Source organism: Sebastes umbrosus, chromosome 4 (assembly GCF_015220745.1).
Source record: "Sebastes umbrosus isolate fSebUmb1 chromosome 4, fSebUmb1.pri, whole genome shotgun sequence".
Lineage (NCBI taxonomy): Eukaryota > Metazoa > Chordata > Actinopteri > Perciformes > Sebastidae > Sebastes > Sebastes umbrosus.
Window position 1 is genome coordinate 551,351 of NC_051272.1, and position 17,677 is coordinate 569,027.

The 17,677-nt window shown below is 43.0% G+C and overlaps 1 protein-coding gene and 1 long non-coding RNA gene across 6 annotated transcripts in view; one reads left to right on the forward strand and one right to left on the reverse strand.

Moving 5' to 3' along the window:
• The window catches only part of LOC119487402 (membrane-associated guanylate kinase, WW and PDZ domain-containing protein 2-like), a 114,237-nt gene extending 103,485 nt beyond the window's left edge, over window positions 1-10,752 (reverse strand). For 3 of the 5 annotated variants that reach the window (XM_037768245.1, XM_037768244.1, XM_037768242.1), the window contains exon 1: window positions 10,125-10,749. In XM_037768245.1, the coding sequence (XP_037624173.1) occupies window positions 10,125-10,428 (304 nt within the window). In that variant the 5' untranslated portion in view covers window positions 10,429-10,749. Of the gene's footprint in view, window positions 1-10,124 lie in introns of all 5 variants that reach the window. The other 2 variants (XM_037768243.1, XM_037768248.1) reach the window with 2 other exon arrangements.
• Window positions 10,753-12,069: 1,317 nt separating this feature from the next.
• Window positions 12,070-17,302, forward strand: LOC119487437. Its single transcript, XR_005206705.1, has 3 exons — window positions 12,070-13,420; window positions 13,462-14,372; window positions 17,020-17,302. It is a non-coding gene; the product is annotated as an uncharacterized LOC119487437 (long non-coding RNA).
• The last annotated feature ends 375 nt before the right edge of the window (window positions 17,303-17,677 follow it).

Here is a 17,677-nt window from a genome sequence, read left to right on the forward strand (position 1 = left end):
CTGTCTGTCTGAATATACCTGTATTCACCCTCTGTCTGAAACGCTCCGTTTTAGTGCATTTCAACAGAATTGCAACGGAATTGCGTTGCTAGGCAACAGCTTGGGTCCATGTTTACTTCCTGTCAGCTGATGTTATTCACATCCACTGCAACAGGAAATAAACTGGGACACATTTAGAATGTTTATGTTTAAAACCGTGTAATGGGTCTAAATATTGTATATTTGTGACATCACAAATGGACAGAAATCCTGACGCTTGTTTCAAACGCAGAGTTTCTGAATACGGGCTGCGTGTTTCCCTGTGGATTGAGTGTTTTGATACTTTCACAGTATTTATGTAGAACTTAAGCCTGCTTTATAAGAAAAAACATGGAAATGTAACTTTTTTATAATATGGGCCCTTTAAGCCGATATATCAGAGTTTAGAGTAAAAACAGCAGCTCTGGTCTAAACTTTATTTAGTTTTGTGAAGCTTTACACTCCACCACCTCCCTCCAAAAACCTGTGTTACATACAGTACCATTACATCTGCCAAACTATTTATTCCTCCTCCTACACATCGTTTCCTATTAAAGTGAAGTGTGAAGTTGAAAAATATGAACATTAAAGCATAAATCTGACCACTGAGTGTTTTTAGATTATAAGGATACAACAAACATTTCAAAGTTAGCTAGAAATGTTTTGGTTTTCTTCTGTCAGGAATCAGAAACCGTTGTTTCATAAATTACTACGGAGGTTGATGGTCAAGCCGTCATTGGTAATGAACTGATGTAATAAACTGGACAGGTGTTGCCACGGTAACTGAGGAGACGGGGATTGAATGGGATGGACAGGAAGTTACAGTCCAATTACAGAACAATATTTTATACTTCATATTCCTGCTTACAGTTTCATTATAGAACAGAGAGCTCCTCAGCCCGGCCCGGCCCGGCCCGGCCCGGCCCGGCCCGGCCCGGCCTGTGGCAGCACGGTGTGCCAGAGGCCGGCTGTGCTCCACTTTTGATGTTAAAGGGCATGTTAACATTTTGAATTCATGTTGTTTTTCCTCAGAAAGCTCTGCTTATTGTTCTCATAAACCCGAGTGGATGAACCGTCCCGGGGTCCTCCTCCTCCACACTCCTCTCTGACGGCAGAAACACCATTTAGAAAGAAGAAAATGACATTTCAACAGGCGATATGAGCCAGCAGTGACATGTTTCTGGCTTTAAGTCGACATGTCTTATCCACAGCTACAGCAGGTACCTTCAGGTAGGGAAAATATAATTTTTAATATTCGTTTTATTCTTATGTAAATCAGAAACCATTTGTTTTGGATTCAGCCTGCGATGATGGCTCTAATTTAATCTGAATAAAGAAATACACGGTTAAAAATAGCTGACATTAATATTATTTATATCACTGTATTTGCACCATAGCTATTTATGACAAAAGATTAATGCCGATTAAAGGCAACTAAAAAGAGAGCTGGGTTATTTATAGGTGGATAAATATTTAATTTTAATAAATATCATTATCGAACAAACAAGAACTGATCAGCAGCCGACAAACCAAATATAATGAAACCACTCGAGCACAAAGCTGACATCTGGATCTAGAAAGGAAAGACGAGACTCTCACTATAACATTTCATCCATTGTGCTTTAGTCATTATGACGAGTTGGCACAATAAACACATGTCATAATTATAGAAATAAATCCATTTATGTTGATTTTAAAAATGAAGAATCTGCTGAAGAAAAACTGAAAAAAAAAAATCACAAGATGGAATTTTCTCTGTTTCCAGAGTGTGTCTTCTCACACCTTCACCATACTCTTCTTTTAAAACTCCACCTCTCTTTCTCACTTACACACACACACACACTAACACACACACACACTCACACACGCACACACTCACACACGCACGCACACACACTCATTCACACTTGTCTCCTCTCCGTACTGTTCTAACACCTCTCATCGGTTCTGATCTTCACGGCACTTTTAGAAATCTGCCTCGCTGAGCCGAGCAGCCGTTTGCACTTCGCTGCTGCTCGGTCGGTCGGTGCTGACGGGGAGATGAACACGGACCGGAGATGTTTATCAGATAATCACATATATCACATATATCACATATATTACATATATTACATACAGACAGACACCGAGAGCATTTAAAAGACAATTTATATAACTATATATTCAATATTTTAATTACAAATGCATTTGGAATGCTTTCAATAAAGCGTACCAGGTAAGATTAAACTAATCTGATGGTGACTTGTCATAGTAGAAAAAGAACAGGTGTTACTAATAACACCAACAATGGCTCTGTTCTATTTAAAGAGACTGTTAGTAAGAATCCTAAATGTCTTGTTAACAGCTTCACCTGTGTCCGTTAAGTCAACTAAAGTCAGCGTCCTGTTGCTGGCGCTTGTGCTCGCTCTACATAGACATGAAGGAGCATCACTCAACACAGTGAGGAGACACACGTCAGCTAAAAGCACAATATCACTCTATATTTCAGCTGCTTGGCAGTAATGTTAGCTGACCAGACCAAGGTCTCTCCATGAATCAATGCTGATCCTAGTGTTGGCTTTTCCCGCCTCAGCCTCCCGACCGCGGCCGGAGGGAACGGGGGAGACGCCGGAGTTTTGGTCGGAGACGATAACGTTTCTCTCTGCGGAGCCCCGTCACTTCACAAGACACGGGAAACCTCTGTTGGTCTGGAGGAGCTGCAGCAGTTATTTCTGCACAAACGTCCACTGAACATTCACTAGATATTCTCAGAGCTAAACTAACTCTTCTGCAGTGTGGAGTGAGCAGCATGCACGTGAGAGGTGGAGAGAGAGAGAACTGTACTGTAGTACTGTAGCTGTACTGTAGTACTGTAGCTGTAGTACTGTAGTACTGTAGTTGTACTGTACTGTACTGTAGCTGTACTGTAGTACTGTAGCTGTACTGTACTGTACTGTATCTGTACTGTATCTGTACTGTAGTTGTACTGTATCTGTACTGTACTACCTGTACTGTAGTACTGTAGTACTGTAGTTGTACTGTAGCTGTACTGTATATGTACTGTACTAGCTGTACTGTAGTACTGTAGTACTGTATCTGTACTGTAGCTGTACTGTATCTGTACTGTACTAGCTGTACTGTAGTACTGTAGTACTGTAGTTGTACTGTAGCTGTACTGTATCTGTACTGTAGTACTGTAGCTGTACTGTAGTACTGTAGTACTGTAGTACTGTAGTACTGTACTAGCTGTACTGTAGTACTGTAGTACTGTAGTTGTACTGTAGTACTGTACTAGCTGTACTGTAGTACTGTAGTACTGTATCTGTACTGTAGCTGTACTGTATCTGTACTGTACTAGCTGTACTGTAGTACTGTAGTACTGTAGTACTGTAGTTGTACTGTAGTACTGTACTAGCTGTACTGTAGTACTGTAGTACTGTATCTGTACTGTAGCTGTACTGTATCTGTACTGTACTAGCTGTACTGTAGTACTGTAGTACTGTAGTTGTACTGTAGCTGTACTGTATATGTACTGTACTAGCTGTACTGTAGTACTGTAGTACTGTAGTTGTACTGTAGCTGTACTGTATCTGTACTGTAGTACTGTAGCTGTACTGTAGTACTGTAGTACTGTAGTACTGTACTAGCTGTACTGTAGTACTGTAGTACTGTAGTTGTACTGTAGTACTGTACTAGCTGTACTGTAGTACTGTAGTACTGTACTGTAGTACTGTAGTACTGTAGTTGTACTGTAGTACTGTAGCTGTACTGTAGTACTGTAGTACTGTAGTTGTACTGTAGTACTGTACTAGCTGTACTGTAGTACTGTACTGTAGTACTGTAGTACTGTAGTTGTACTGTAGTACTGTAGTTGTACTGTAGTACTGTAGCTGTACTGTAGTACTGTAGTACTGTAGTTGTACTGTAGTACTGTAGCTGTACTGTAGTACTGTAGTACTGTAGTTGTACTGTAGTACTGTACTAGCTGTACTGTAGTACTGTAGTACTGTAGTACTGTAGTTGTACTGTAGCTGTACTGTATATGTACTGTACTAGCTGTACTGTAGTACTGTAGTACTGTATCTGTACTGTAGCTGTACTGTATCTGTACTGTACTAGCTGTACTGTAGTACTGTAGTACTGTAGTTGTACTGTAGCTGTACTGTATCTGTACTGTACTAGCTGTACTGTAGTACTGTAGTACTGTAGTTGTACTGTAGCTGTACTGTATATGTACTGTACTAGCTGTACTGTAGTACTGTAGTACTGTAGTTGTACTGTAGCTGTACTGTATCTGTACTGTAGTACTGTAGCTGTACTGTAGTACTGTAGTACTGTAGTACTGTACTAGCTGTACTGTAGTACTGTAGTACTGTAGTTGTACTGTAGTACTGTACTAGCTGTACTGTAGTACTGTAGTACTGTATCTGTACTGTAGCTGTACTGTATCTGTACTGTACTAGCTGTACTGTAGTACTGTAGTACTGTAGTTGTACTGTAGCTGTACTGTATCTGTACTGTAGTACTGTAGCTGTACTGTAGTACTGTAGTACTGTAGTACTGTACTAGCTGTACTGTAGTACTGTAGTACTGTAGTTGTACTGTAGTACTGTACTAGCTGTACTGTAGTACTGTAGTACTGTACTGTAGTACTGTAGTACTGTAGTTGTACTGTAGTACTGTAGCTGTACTGTAGTACTGTAGTACTGTAGTTGTACTGTAGTACTGTACTAGCTGTACTGTAGTACTGTACTGTAGTACTGTAGTACTGTAGTTGTACTGTAGTACTGTAGCTGTACTGTAGTACTGTAGTACTGTAGTTGTACTGTAGTACTGTACTAGCTGTACTGTAGTACTGTAGTACTGTAGTACTGTAGTTGTACTGTAGCTGTACTGTAGTACTGTAGTACTGTAGTTGTACTGTAGTACTGTACTAGCTGTACTGTAGTACTGTAGTACTGTAGTTGTACTGTAGTACTGTACTAGCTGTATTGTAGTACTGTAGTACTGTAGTACTGTAGTTGTACTGTAGTACTGTAGCTGTACTGTAGTACTGTAGTACTGTAGTTGTACTGTAGTACTGTAGCTGTACTGTAGTACTGTAGTACTGTAGTACTGTAGTACTGTAGTTGTACTGTAGTACTGTAGCTGTACTGTAGTACTGTAGTACTGTAGTTGTACTGTAGTACTGTAGCTGTACTGTAGTACTGTAGTACTGTAGTACTGTAGTTGTACTGTAGTACTGTAGCTGTACTGTAGTACTGTAGTTGTACTGTAGTACTGTAGCTGTACTGTAGTACTGTAGCTGTACTGTAGTACTGTAGTACTGTAGTTGTACTGTAGTACTGTAGCTGTACTGTAGTACTGTAGTACTGTAGTTGTACTGTAGTACTGTAGCTGTACTGTAGTACTGTAGTACTGTAGTTGTACTGTAGTACTGTAGCTGTACTGTAGTACTGTAGTACTGTAGTACTGTAGTACTGTAGTACTGTAGTTGTACTGTAGTACTGTAGCTGTACTGTAGTACTGTAGTACTGTAGTTGTACTGTAGTACTGTAGCTGTACTGTAGTACTGTAGTACTGTAGTACTGTAGTACTGTAGTTGTACTGTAGTACTGTAGCTGTACTGTAGTACTGTAGTACTGTAGTACTGTAGTACTGTAGCTGTACTGTAGTACTGTAGTACTGTAGTTGTACTGTAGTACTGTAGCTGTACTGTAGTACTGTAGCTGTACTGTAGTACTGTAGTACTGTAGTTGTACTGTAGTACTGTAGCTGTACTGTAGTACTGTAGTACTGTAGTTGTACTGTAGTACTGTAGCCTAACAATGTTTTCTCCCAAACAGCCCTTGTATGTTGAGTTTGTTGTCCAGTCCAGAACAGAACGGTGTCAGAGACCATCGATCATTATTGAACCTCGACGGTGCAGCTGGGCTCTAAATGTCTTGGGAAGCTGTTTTTCTTTGGCCGTCTATCTGCAGTCTGTGGTTCAATTAGACAGGTTTAAACTGGGATATAGTACGTTCAGCTGATATCTGAGTAGTGCTAACCCTAGACTAAGCAACAGCTTTGCTAAAGTAACTCACTTGTTAATTCCAGCTTGTTTTAGGATGCATTATTTTGCACTTGATATATAAATAGGAACCTGTTCCTGTTTAAATCTGTACATATTCTAAAGCTAAGCTTCTACTGCCTTTTATCAATGACTGGTGATTTCTTCTTATTGAACTGTTGCTCAGTCATCTCTCTGGTTGAATCACTGTACAGCGTTTTGTTCTCCGTGTACACAACATTACTTTCTTTGCAAACCCTTCATACCAAATAGCATCTACTGTAAACAGCTCTTTCTACAAACTAAAAGCATTAAAAACTGTTCTAAACTAGTAGTAAAGTAGTAGTAGAGTAGTAGTAAAGTAGTAAACTAGTAGTAGAGTAGTAGTAGAGTAGTAGTAGAGTCGTCCTCGGAGCTGTCTGACTGAACCCAGTCAGGATTTTGTTGCTGGTGATTCCAAACTTTTGAAGTAATGTATGGAACGAGATGCCGACTGTATGGCCACCATAGGAAGGTGACTTACACCCTCACAACAACAACAACAACAACAACAACAACAACACCTGCGTGTTGTGACGTGCAAGAAAACTTGCCAACACAGGACGTGTGAAAGCGTCTGTGTTCACGGCTCAGTCTATATCTTACATAGAACTTGGGCTGACAATGCAGCAGCACCACAAACACAACAGGTTTGCTCCAGTAAAAGGTGAACAATATACTGTATATATATATAAATATATTTATAGCTGTATTTGGATGTGTTTTTCCTGTGCTGAGCGCAGATGAAACAGTGAGTGAGAGGAGGTCAGGGCACAGAGCGCTCTCTGGAGCTCCATCAGGCCTCGCTGTCCCTCAGGACAGAAGACGGGTTTCTACCTGACTGAAAACAGTCTGTTAAAATGTGGAAGTGGGTCTGCATGGACAGTCACACATGATTGTGTACCCAGACAGGACATCCATCTCTGATTCTGGACCGCGTGTGGCCTCTGAGCAGCGCGACCGGACCGCTTCTGGATGATTCCTCAGCGGGCCGCTGAGTGTGTCAGCAACTGTCTGCGAGCACGCTGCCATAAATACACTCCACTCTCCACTGGATGGAAGTCAAATGGTAATATGACAGCAAGAGAAAGAGAGGGAGAGAGAGAGAGAGAGAGAGAGAGAGAGCAAATAAACATATATAGTGAAGAGGACAGGAAGCTGAGCAGAAACAGCAGAGCTCAAGGACGTTCTCAGCAAAGCCCACATCCAGCTGGAGAACAGTGAGAGGTGGTAGTTCAATAAACAGATAGATTCATGTTTAAATGGATAAGAGAGAGAGGGGGAAGTGGGGGGGGGGGAACAGACCTGTCTGAGATACGTGCACATTAGCATTTAACCCATTACACATCACAGGACAGAACTCTCACACCGTCAGCAGCTCTAACTCAATAATCAATCACAGTGACGCAACCCACGGAAACACTCAGCCTGAGAGCGAGCAGTCAGCCGGAGAATGTGAAGACGAATCCTCTGTGAGCAACTCAGCAATGTCCAAAAATAATAACAAAAATAAAAACTGCTTTGCTTTACTCATGTCCCAGAAACAAGCCAGTGTAATGCTCATTTCATGGCTGAGAACGCAGCCTCCCTTTAGCCACTTATAAAGGACTTAAAGTGAGCCTCAGAGGGTGTGATGATAACCATCTCCTCCGCTGCTCCTTCAATCCAATGTTCAATCCAATGTTCAATCCAATGTTCAATCCAATGTTCAATCCAATGTTCAATCCAATGTTCAATCCAATGTTCTCGTGGTCGAGACGCCCTGTCTGCTCCCCCGCTGGCTGACAGAAGCAGGTCACTCAGTCAACACTGGTGCCACAAATCCGCCGCTGTGCTCTGAAACATTCAAACAAGCCTCGAGCTTCAGAGGCCACGATAATCACACACACACACACACACACACACACAACACTGCAACCGGCCGACAAAAACAAAACACTCCAAAGCTCCTCGAAGCTCGACCGGAGGAGACCTGCACAATTATTTTACCACTTCTGAACTCAGAAACATTTCATAAACAAAATATGTTAGTGTGTGTTTGTAGTATATAAGTGTGTGTGTGTGTGTGTGTGTGTTAAAGCATGTTGACTACAGAGATGATCAGTATTAAAGCTGCTGCAGGTAGAAACGGAGCAAATATTAGTTTATTTTTATAAAGTGGTCGCTATATCATGACAATAATGCATGAGACAGGTAATCTGAAATAAAGCATGTGTCCTCCGGTGCTCCTAACGGCATCTGCAAGATTTCACAGACTGGAGGAAAACAAGCAGTCAGAGCTGATCTGAGGTCTGCTGTCTCTGAGCCGGCAGTCAATCACTCTGAACTCTGACCAAACGGTGAAACTAGACAGCGCTGATCAGATATGAATCAATATTCTGTTACGTTAATGTCTATTCCTCTCCTCACATGTTCTCACAATCATCTTGTAGTGCACGGTTTAGCTGGAACATGAGAACGTTTGTGACGCCGCCACCATTGTGAAATCTGGTGAAGGAACGCCAAGTTCCTGTCACATGACCGGAGCTCAGCCAATAGGAACGCTCTCTCTCTCTGAAGTGACCTGTGATTGGTCAAAGTCTCCCGTCACGAGCTAGATGTTGTAAAGCCTGTAAACAGAGCCATGAGGAGGAGCAGAAGTCTGGTTCTCTCAGAACACTTCAATTACAATATGATGAAAGGTTATTATGGGATGTCTGCCGAATGATACCAAAACACATTCTGCCTACTGCAGCTTTAAAGCAGCTCAACAGTAACAGGGCTACACAGGTTTAATGTTCCATCAGTGCATAAACACACAGCATTAATGGTAGTTATTGGTAGTAGTGTGGAGCAGCAGCCAGCAGACTGAACAGCAACAGACAGAACAACATCTCCTCCTCGGTTCCTCGGTTTGGGCCTGTAGTCTGTAGTGTGTTCTGGTTCTGGTTCTAACTCCATCACAACACGGAGGAACCATCAGGAGGTGTCATGACGCCTACCGGACACACCCCCTCCGGTCTGAGGCATCGAACCAGCGACACCGAGAGAAACAATAACACTGATCATGGTTCTATCCTGACTGGTTCTGGTTCTGGTGGACCGGAACCTTCAGGACGCCTTGGAGTAGATTTACCAACAAACAGGCCTCAACTCTGCTGCTGCCGGTAGAACAGACAGACAGACAGACACACAGACTGACAGACAGACAGACACACAGACTGACAGACAGACAGACAGACAGACAGACTGACAGACAGACAGACACACAGACAGACAGACTGCTGCACATCTTAATCACAGCACACATGCACATAGTAGCTACACATGAGGAGGAGCAGAAGTCTAGTTTTCTCTCAGAACACATGAAATACAATATGCTGAAAGGTTATTATGGGATGTCTGCACAATGCTGAAAGGTTATTATGGGATGTCTGCACAATGCTGAAAGGTTATTATGGGATGTCTGCACAATGCTGAAAGGTTATTATGGGATGTCTGCTGAATTATACCCAAACACATTCTGCCTACTGCAGCTTTAATGCAGCTCAACAGTAACTACAGTACTACACATGTTAAATGTTCCATCAGTAGTTAAAGGTAGTAGTGTGGACCAGCAGCCTGCAGCCTGAACAACATCTCCTCAGTTCCTCGGTTTGGGCCTGTAGTGTGCAGTGTGTTCTGGTCCTGGTTCTGGTTCTAACTCCTCCATCACAACATGGAGGTGTCATGACGCCTAACGGACACACCCCCTCCAGGCTGAGGCATCGAACCAGCGACACCGAGAGAAACACACAGCTGCTGCTCACAGTAACACTGATAATCACTACACTGGCTGGTTCTGGTTCTGGTTCTGGTGGACCGGAGGCTTCAGGAGCCTCGGAGTAGATTCATCAACAAACAGGCCTCAACTGCTGCTCCTTTTACAGCAGAGACACACAGACACACAGAGAGACAGAGAGACAGACAGACTGCTGCACATCTTAATCACAGCACACATGCACATAGTAGCTACACGCACGCACACACTGCTCCTGGCTCCTCCTGGTTCTCTCACCTTGTTTGACACACTTGAGGCGGACCGGGTCTTTGCAGTGCTTGATGACGGCCAGCACGTCCCGGGTGGTGAGTCCGGCCACCGGCATGTTGTTGACCTCCAGCAGCAGCTCATCCTGGTTCAGTTTGCCGCTCTGGATCAGCCCCTTACCGGGCTTCAGCTCTCCGTACACCGGGAACTGTCCGTTCTCCGCCCCGCCGCGCAGCTCGAAGCCCAGCTCCGCATCCGGACCGGGACCGCGGCTCACCACCGCCTCGTGCACCTTGTTGGTCCAGTGGTTCTTCTTCTTCAGGCTCTTAGACATCGTTACGGAGGGATAGCTGTAGTCACACCGCGGAGCTGAGCCTCCTCTACCGGATCTACCGGATCTACCGGAGCCTCCCGAGCTGCTGCAGCTCCATCCTCTCACCGGGCACCGCCAGCTGCAGAGTCCGCTCAGAGAGCCTCTCCGTCGGGCAGAGAGCAGCAGGAGAGCTCGGTGAGGAGGAGATGATGAAGACTGCTCCTGTCAGACACACAGAGAGACGCAGAGACAGACTGGATGACCCGGATGTGAAGCCTGGAGGAGGAGAGATGAAGGTTCTGGTTCTGGTTCGGAGTAAAGAAGGATGGAGAGGAGGGGGGGATAACACAGGAGGAGCTACACTACACACACAAGAACACACAATAACACACGCACACACTAACAGACAATAACACACACACACACACACAATAACACAATAACACACGTACACACACACATAACACACACACACACACACACACACACACACACACACACACACACACACACACACACAAGAACACACAATAACACACGCACACACTAACAGACAATAACACACGCACACACTAACAGACAATAACACACACACACACACACAATAACACAATAACACACGTACACACACATAACACACACACACACACACAATAACACACACACACACACACACACAATAACACACACACACACACACACACACACACACACACAATAACACACACACACACACACACAATAACACACACACACACACACACACACAATAACACACACACACACACACACACACACACAATAACACACACACACACACACACACACACACAATAACACACACACACACACACACACACACAATAACACACACACACACACGCACACACACTAACACACACACACACCTACTAACACACACTAACACACACAATCACACACTAACACACACACACACCTACTAACACACACTAACACACACACACACACACACACACACACAATAACACACACACACACACACACACACTAACACACACACACACCTACTAACACACACTAACACACACAATCACACACTAACACACACACACACCTACTAACACACACTAACACACACACACACACACTGACATGTAGGAGGAGCAGCATGTTACACCTGAACGCAGCCTTTAGGATCCACCTGCAGAGCTGGAATCTGGGATATTAAACATCCTTAAAGGTCCCACATCAGCTCATTTTCAGGTTCATACTTGTATTTAGTGTTTCTACTAGAACATGTTTACATGTTAAAAAAAACAACTTTATTTCCCTCCTCCAGTCTGTCTGAATATACCTGTATTCACTCTCTGTCTGAGACGCTCCGTTTTAGAGTATTTCAACAGAATTATGTTGCTAGGCAACAGCTTGGGTCCATGTTTACTTCCTGTCAGCTGATGTTATTAACATCCACTGCAACAGGAAATAAACTGGGACACATTTAGAATGTTTACGTTTAAAACCATGTAATGGTCTAAATATTGTATATTTGTGACATCACAAATGGACAGAAATCCTGACGGCTTGTTTCAAAAGCTCAGTTTCTGAATACGGGCTGTGTGTTTCTCTGTGGATTAAACATATTGATACTTTCACAGTATTTATATTATAGAACTTAAACCTGCTTTATAATATAAAAGACATGAAAATGTCACTTTTTACAATATATAATATATATAATATATATATATTATATATAATATATATAATACCTTTAAGGATGACTCTTCTGTTTGCATGCAGCATCTTATCAGACAGACATTTAATAGAGAGCAGAGACTTTATGAGAGTATTACTTTTTATGATACATGAAATGCAGATGTTGACGTACCTAAAGCTGAATTACCAACAGGGCTAAATGGGTTAAAGGTCCCCGGGGGCCCCAGAAGGCTCCAGGTTCAGTTTGTGCTCATTACTGTAAATTGATTTAGTTTGTTAATACTGCATGGACCACTCACTGGAGGCACAAACTGAACTGATACAGGAGCCTTCAGGCAACTGAAGACCCGTCTTGTAGAGGGGGATGGAGGGATGCTGCGAGGGGGGCCCCGGGGCCCCATAGTGGGTCAATCCAGCCCTGTATGTACCTCTGCTTTCCTCGGTCTTTTTACGATGTCATACACAGCAGCACCAGCAGCACCATCAGTCCTGTTTACTGACGGATCAGAGTTTATATGCACGACAAGCTCCTGGCTCTCTAACGGTTACCTCACCTTTACTCCTCTGTGGCTCCGGATCACTGCTCTGTCAGAAATGTAATATATATGTATATATATGTATATATATATACATATATATACAGTATATGAGAGGGGAGCACCTCAATTCATCATCTCACTTCAACATTTTACAGGTTTACTGTTTGAGCAGTTAGTGAGTAAAGACATAGACGTCCAGCATCTGCACAGTCTGTTTCAGTCTGTTTCAGTCTGTTTCAGTCTGTTTCAGTCTGTTTCAGTCTGTTTAAGTCTGTTAAAGTCTGTTAACGTCTGTTTAAGTCTGTTTCAGTCTGTTTCAGTCTGTTTCAGTCTGTTAAAGTCTGTTAAAGTCTGTTTCAGTCTGTTAAAGTCTGTTTCAGTCTGTTTCAGTCTGTTTCAGTCTGTTAAAGTCGGCCACCGTTACATAACTGCTCTGATGACATAAATCCAAATCCAACAAGAAATGACAAATCCTTTTGTTGCCATTATTTTTTCATGACTGCATGAATCTACGAAGCGGGTGAAGTAAAGTTTCATTCAATATTTAACACGTAAGTGAAGAGCTGCTGAAATCTACTGAGGATGACTGAAGGTCCCTTTCACTGCCAGCCGTGTGTGTGTGTGTGTGTGTTTTGAGGACATGCATGTGCTTCTGTAATGTGAGTGTCCTCCCTACAAAACAACATTACTGTACACAACCTCCAGTAAATAATCCATGAAGAGAAGAGCAGCAGATCCACTCTGACTGTCACTTCAGTGTCTTCAGTGTGTTCTAGGTCACCGTGCTGTCGGTTCTGGTACCAGCAGACGCTCCTAGGTCACCGTGCTGTCGGTTCTGGTACCAGCAGACGCTTCTGACTCTGATTCTGAACAGATGATTTGGACTAGATGATAATTAAAGACTAACCAGAGCTGGAATAATCCAGAAACATTGGCTGGATTAACAGATTATACACCCAGAGGGGAAATGAATCCCTGCTTTGCTTTATTTGAGCCTCTGATGGTGGAAGTCAGAACTGCAGTTTGAAGAGGCCCGGCGTGTAGAACTGGACTGAGACCTGGTTCAGGGTTGAGGGGTTATGGAGGACTCAAGAGTCTTGTTAAGATACCGCTGTACCAGATCATGAAATCACACGATGCTTCCTTCAGATGGAATTAAAATCTGGCACCTTGTAGTTTGTTTTTTTTGGAACATAAATAGTATTTCTACGTGAACAGGACACGAAATTCTTGTCTTGTGCTCATCTATCTATATCTGGATCAGAGTGTTTCACTATTTTGGACCTTCCTTTGTGGATAGAAGTCTGATAGAAGAACAGAAAGAAAAGCCGTCAGCTGTCGAAGCTTTGAGCTGGAGCGGCTAAATTTGGAGTCACTTCAAGCAATTCGTCGCCACTCTCACTTCCTCTCGACAGGATACAGAATACTGTATACAGAACACAGAACACAGAACACAGAATACAGAGTACAGAGTACAGAACACAGAACACAGAACACGGAACACGGAACACAGAATACAGAATACAGAACACAGGACACAGAACACAGAGTACAGAGTACAGCAGCAGCCGCTCACATGTGGACGCAGCCTCAGAGTCAGGAGTACGTAGATGTAGACGTAAATTGGTGAGCCTGGTCGATAGCTCTCAGGGCTTTAGCCCTTTTCTATCCATAGGCAGTCATCATTGGAGGGAGGAGAGAGGAGATGGAGGAGGAGTCCAGTTGGTGGTGAGGCAGCATGGAACCATGCCGTTTGTCTTATAACAAATTAAATTAAATCAAATATGAATAAAACAAAATGGATTAAAAAACGAATCAAATAAATAAATAAAGTGAAAAATAAAAAATAAAGGAAAAAAGCCAACAGAACTGGGTAGAGATAAATATCATGTGACTGTGTACAGTGTGTGTGTGCTTGATTTTGCAAATCAAATTAAGGCAGGATAAAAAATATAAATAAATAAATAAATATATAAATAAAAATAAATAAATATAAATAGATAAATAAATAAATAAGTACATAAATAAATAAATATAAATAGATAAGGAGGAGGTGTGCTTACACGAGCCCCAAACAGCATCGTAATGACGTCCTTTAGTCGGGTGTCATTGTGGTGTCGAGGGAGAGAAATAGCTCTGAAAACAGAACAAGTTTTATCTTTTATTTTTCCTCTGAAAGCCACAAACAACTCCATCAAATCTTTCACTCTCTGCCAGATTATTAATGATCCAAATAAAAACAGTTGTATGACGTGTGATTGTGCCAGAAAGCCTCCGTAGAGGCTTCCTCAGACTGAGGAGTATTAGTGGCTCTGTCTGTGCACACTGGGTGGGGGGGGAGAAGAAAGAAAAAAGGATATTACTTTATATCATCATTATAGACAGAAAGTAATGAGCATCCTATAAAGCAGACTGCCAACAACAGAAGGCAAAAATACAATAACACGAGGCAGTCTGCTGCTCAGAGGGGGAATCTCAACAGAGCTTATATGGATTTAGCTCGCTGCTCGCTGCCTCCCTCATTGACGCGCTGCTTTCTGCTTTACTGTTAGAGAAGAGAAGAAATGCACACTAAGTTGTTTTTACTGCTCGGCAAAGACGGGGGGGGGGGGTGAGCGGGGTCACCTTCACACAGTCATCCGACTGCTCCTTCTGCCTATATCATCTTCATCTCATCCACAGATGTGCAGACAAACATATTAACTAATGTCTGCTGAGACGGTGAAAACATCTGGAAGACATTTTAAACTTTAAAATGAATTAAAGCTGCGAGCAGGGATGAGCGGGGCCTCGCACCTTACCACGCGTCGGGGGTACTGGCGAGACGCCGACTGACGCGGCCAGGCACGATGAACCTGGAACTGTGATAAGCGCAACGACGCCTGCCACAAGACTCTACGACACACGGTTCACGAGTTATGAAAGGGGGCGTGGCTAACGTGTAAGGGCGGGGCTATGAGTCTATATGGACATGTACATGACCTCAGGACTGGACCACCATCATGCCTGAGAAATTTGGAGCAGATTTGACAAAGTACGCTGAAGTTACAACAACTACAACAAGGTCTTCAGATGGTCCTGTCGATCTGATTAAATCTGTAGGAGGAGTTCGTTAAAGTACAAGACCTATAAAACGTTAAAAATGGGCGAAAATCGCACATGAAATTGAAAATGGCTGACTTCCAGTTGAGTTTTGGGCATACCTCCAAGAGGCTTTTTTGTGCGTCTCCACATGTTACATCTGTCTGCCAAATTTCATACATGTAGGTAAAACCGGAGCAAAGGGCTCAATTTTTCCAACTTCCTAGGGGGCGCTAGCGAGCAGCCGAGCCAGAGACACTTAAAATACTAACATCTTTCACCGCGTCTGATAAGTCTGCAAAGTTTAACATCTGTTTGAGCACGTTAAGGTCGTCAACAAGGAGATTCATTTGCATGAAAAAGAAAAAGAAGAAACACTACAGTTTCAACGGGGTCTTCGATGGTCCGACGCTGGCCCAATGCTTGGGCCCCAAACAGACTGCAGCACCGAGGCAGCAGTGGGGGGGGGGGCTGGACCGGAGCAGCAGTTAAAAATCACTTTCAAACATGTGCGCACACACACACACACACACACACACACACACAGAGAGGATAAGTTAATTAGACTGAATGGCTTTAGGGAATTGGCAACTAAGTCACATTGGCTTTTACTCTGAGCTCACAATGAGAATTAATTATGTAGTGAAACTTGTGATGTCAGAGTAGAGTACACCTGTAGACAAACCACACACACACACACAGTACACCTGTAGACAAATCACACACACACACACACACACACACACATTTTGTGAAATACATGTATTTGCTTTCTTGCTGAGAGTTAGAGAAGAAGATGGATACCTCTATATCTCTCAGGCTTGTACAGTAGATATATAACGCTCCCACAACCAGCGGCCCATTAGCTTAGCTTAGCACAGCACAAAGACTAGAAACAGATGGAAACAGCTAGCCTGAATCTATCCAGAGGAAACTAAATCCACACACCAACACCTCTAGAGCTCATTAAGCTGTACAACCTCCTGGAGTCTTGTTGTCTTCAGCTTTCAAAGTGTTGGCAGAACATCAATACTGACCTCAGTGGAGCTGTGATCCTACATGGACACATCATTTATAAATTCTATCTGTTCTAGTCGTCTCAGATGTTCACCCTTTAAAGTGTCTATTAATCTACAGATCAAATAAAGGAGCTGCTTGTTACACCGTGCTTTTCAAAGACAGGATATATCCTGTATGTGTGCGTTGACTCTCTGGTCAGCTGCTGTCTGCCATCATCAGCTGTTTGATCACCATCATTAACATCATCCTCCTCTTCTCTCTCCTCTTCTCTCAGTTCCACCTGAAGAAGCTTCATCATATCCTCTACTGATCTCTCTGTGAGGGCTTTAGGGATTAACTAAATGACTCTGCAGTTAGCTTTTAAATCACACAATGTCTCCAGAAATAGTGTCCTCTCAGCTAATGCCTCATCATTGTGCCGGAGCAGTGATGGCTTCGCTAAGTCTGCAAGACGGGACTCAGCTTTGGCACCGCCGTGACCCATTTGTAGGCTGTTAGCTGCCATCATCTCGGTGTGAAATATATAAAATAATAATAATAAAATGAGTGGAAGAGGACAGTTGTTGTGATAATCCCATCACCATCACTATCTCTGAACTAATTCCTTTAACGGTTGATCGGCTCACGAGTCCTGGAACGGATTCTGGGCCTCGGTTCTTTGCTTTAAATCACCACAGCTCTCTGGTTCTAGTTCAGGATTAATTAGTCCTAATCTTTATCTAAAAGACCAATACATCTCAGTCAGGAACAATCTGTGTTAATTATATTAAAACTGGTGATTAGATTTCCCTCAGTCGTCTCCTTTATGACCATCAGGCTTCATCTCTACATGCAGTTACACAGCCGGACCAGCGGAGGGAGCTCTTTACTGGCAGGTGATGTTAAATCCTTCTCTGGGCTTCAGTTCATCTGAGGATAAATATTAAAGGCTC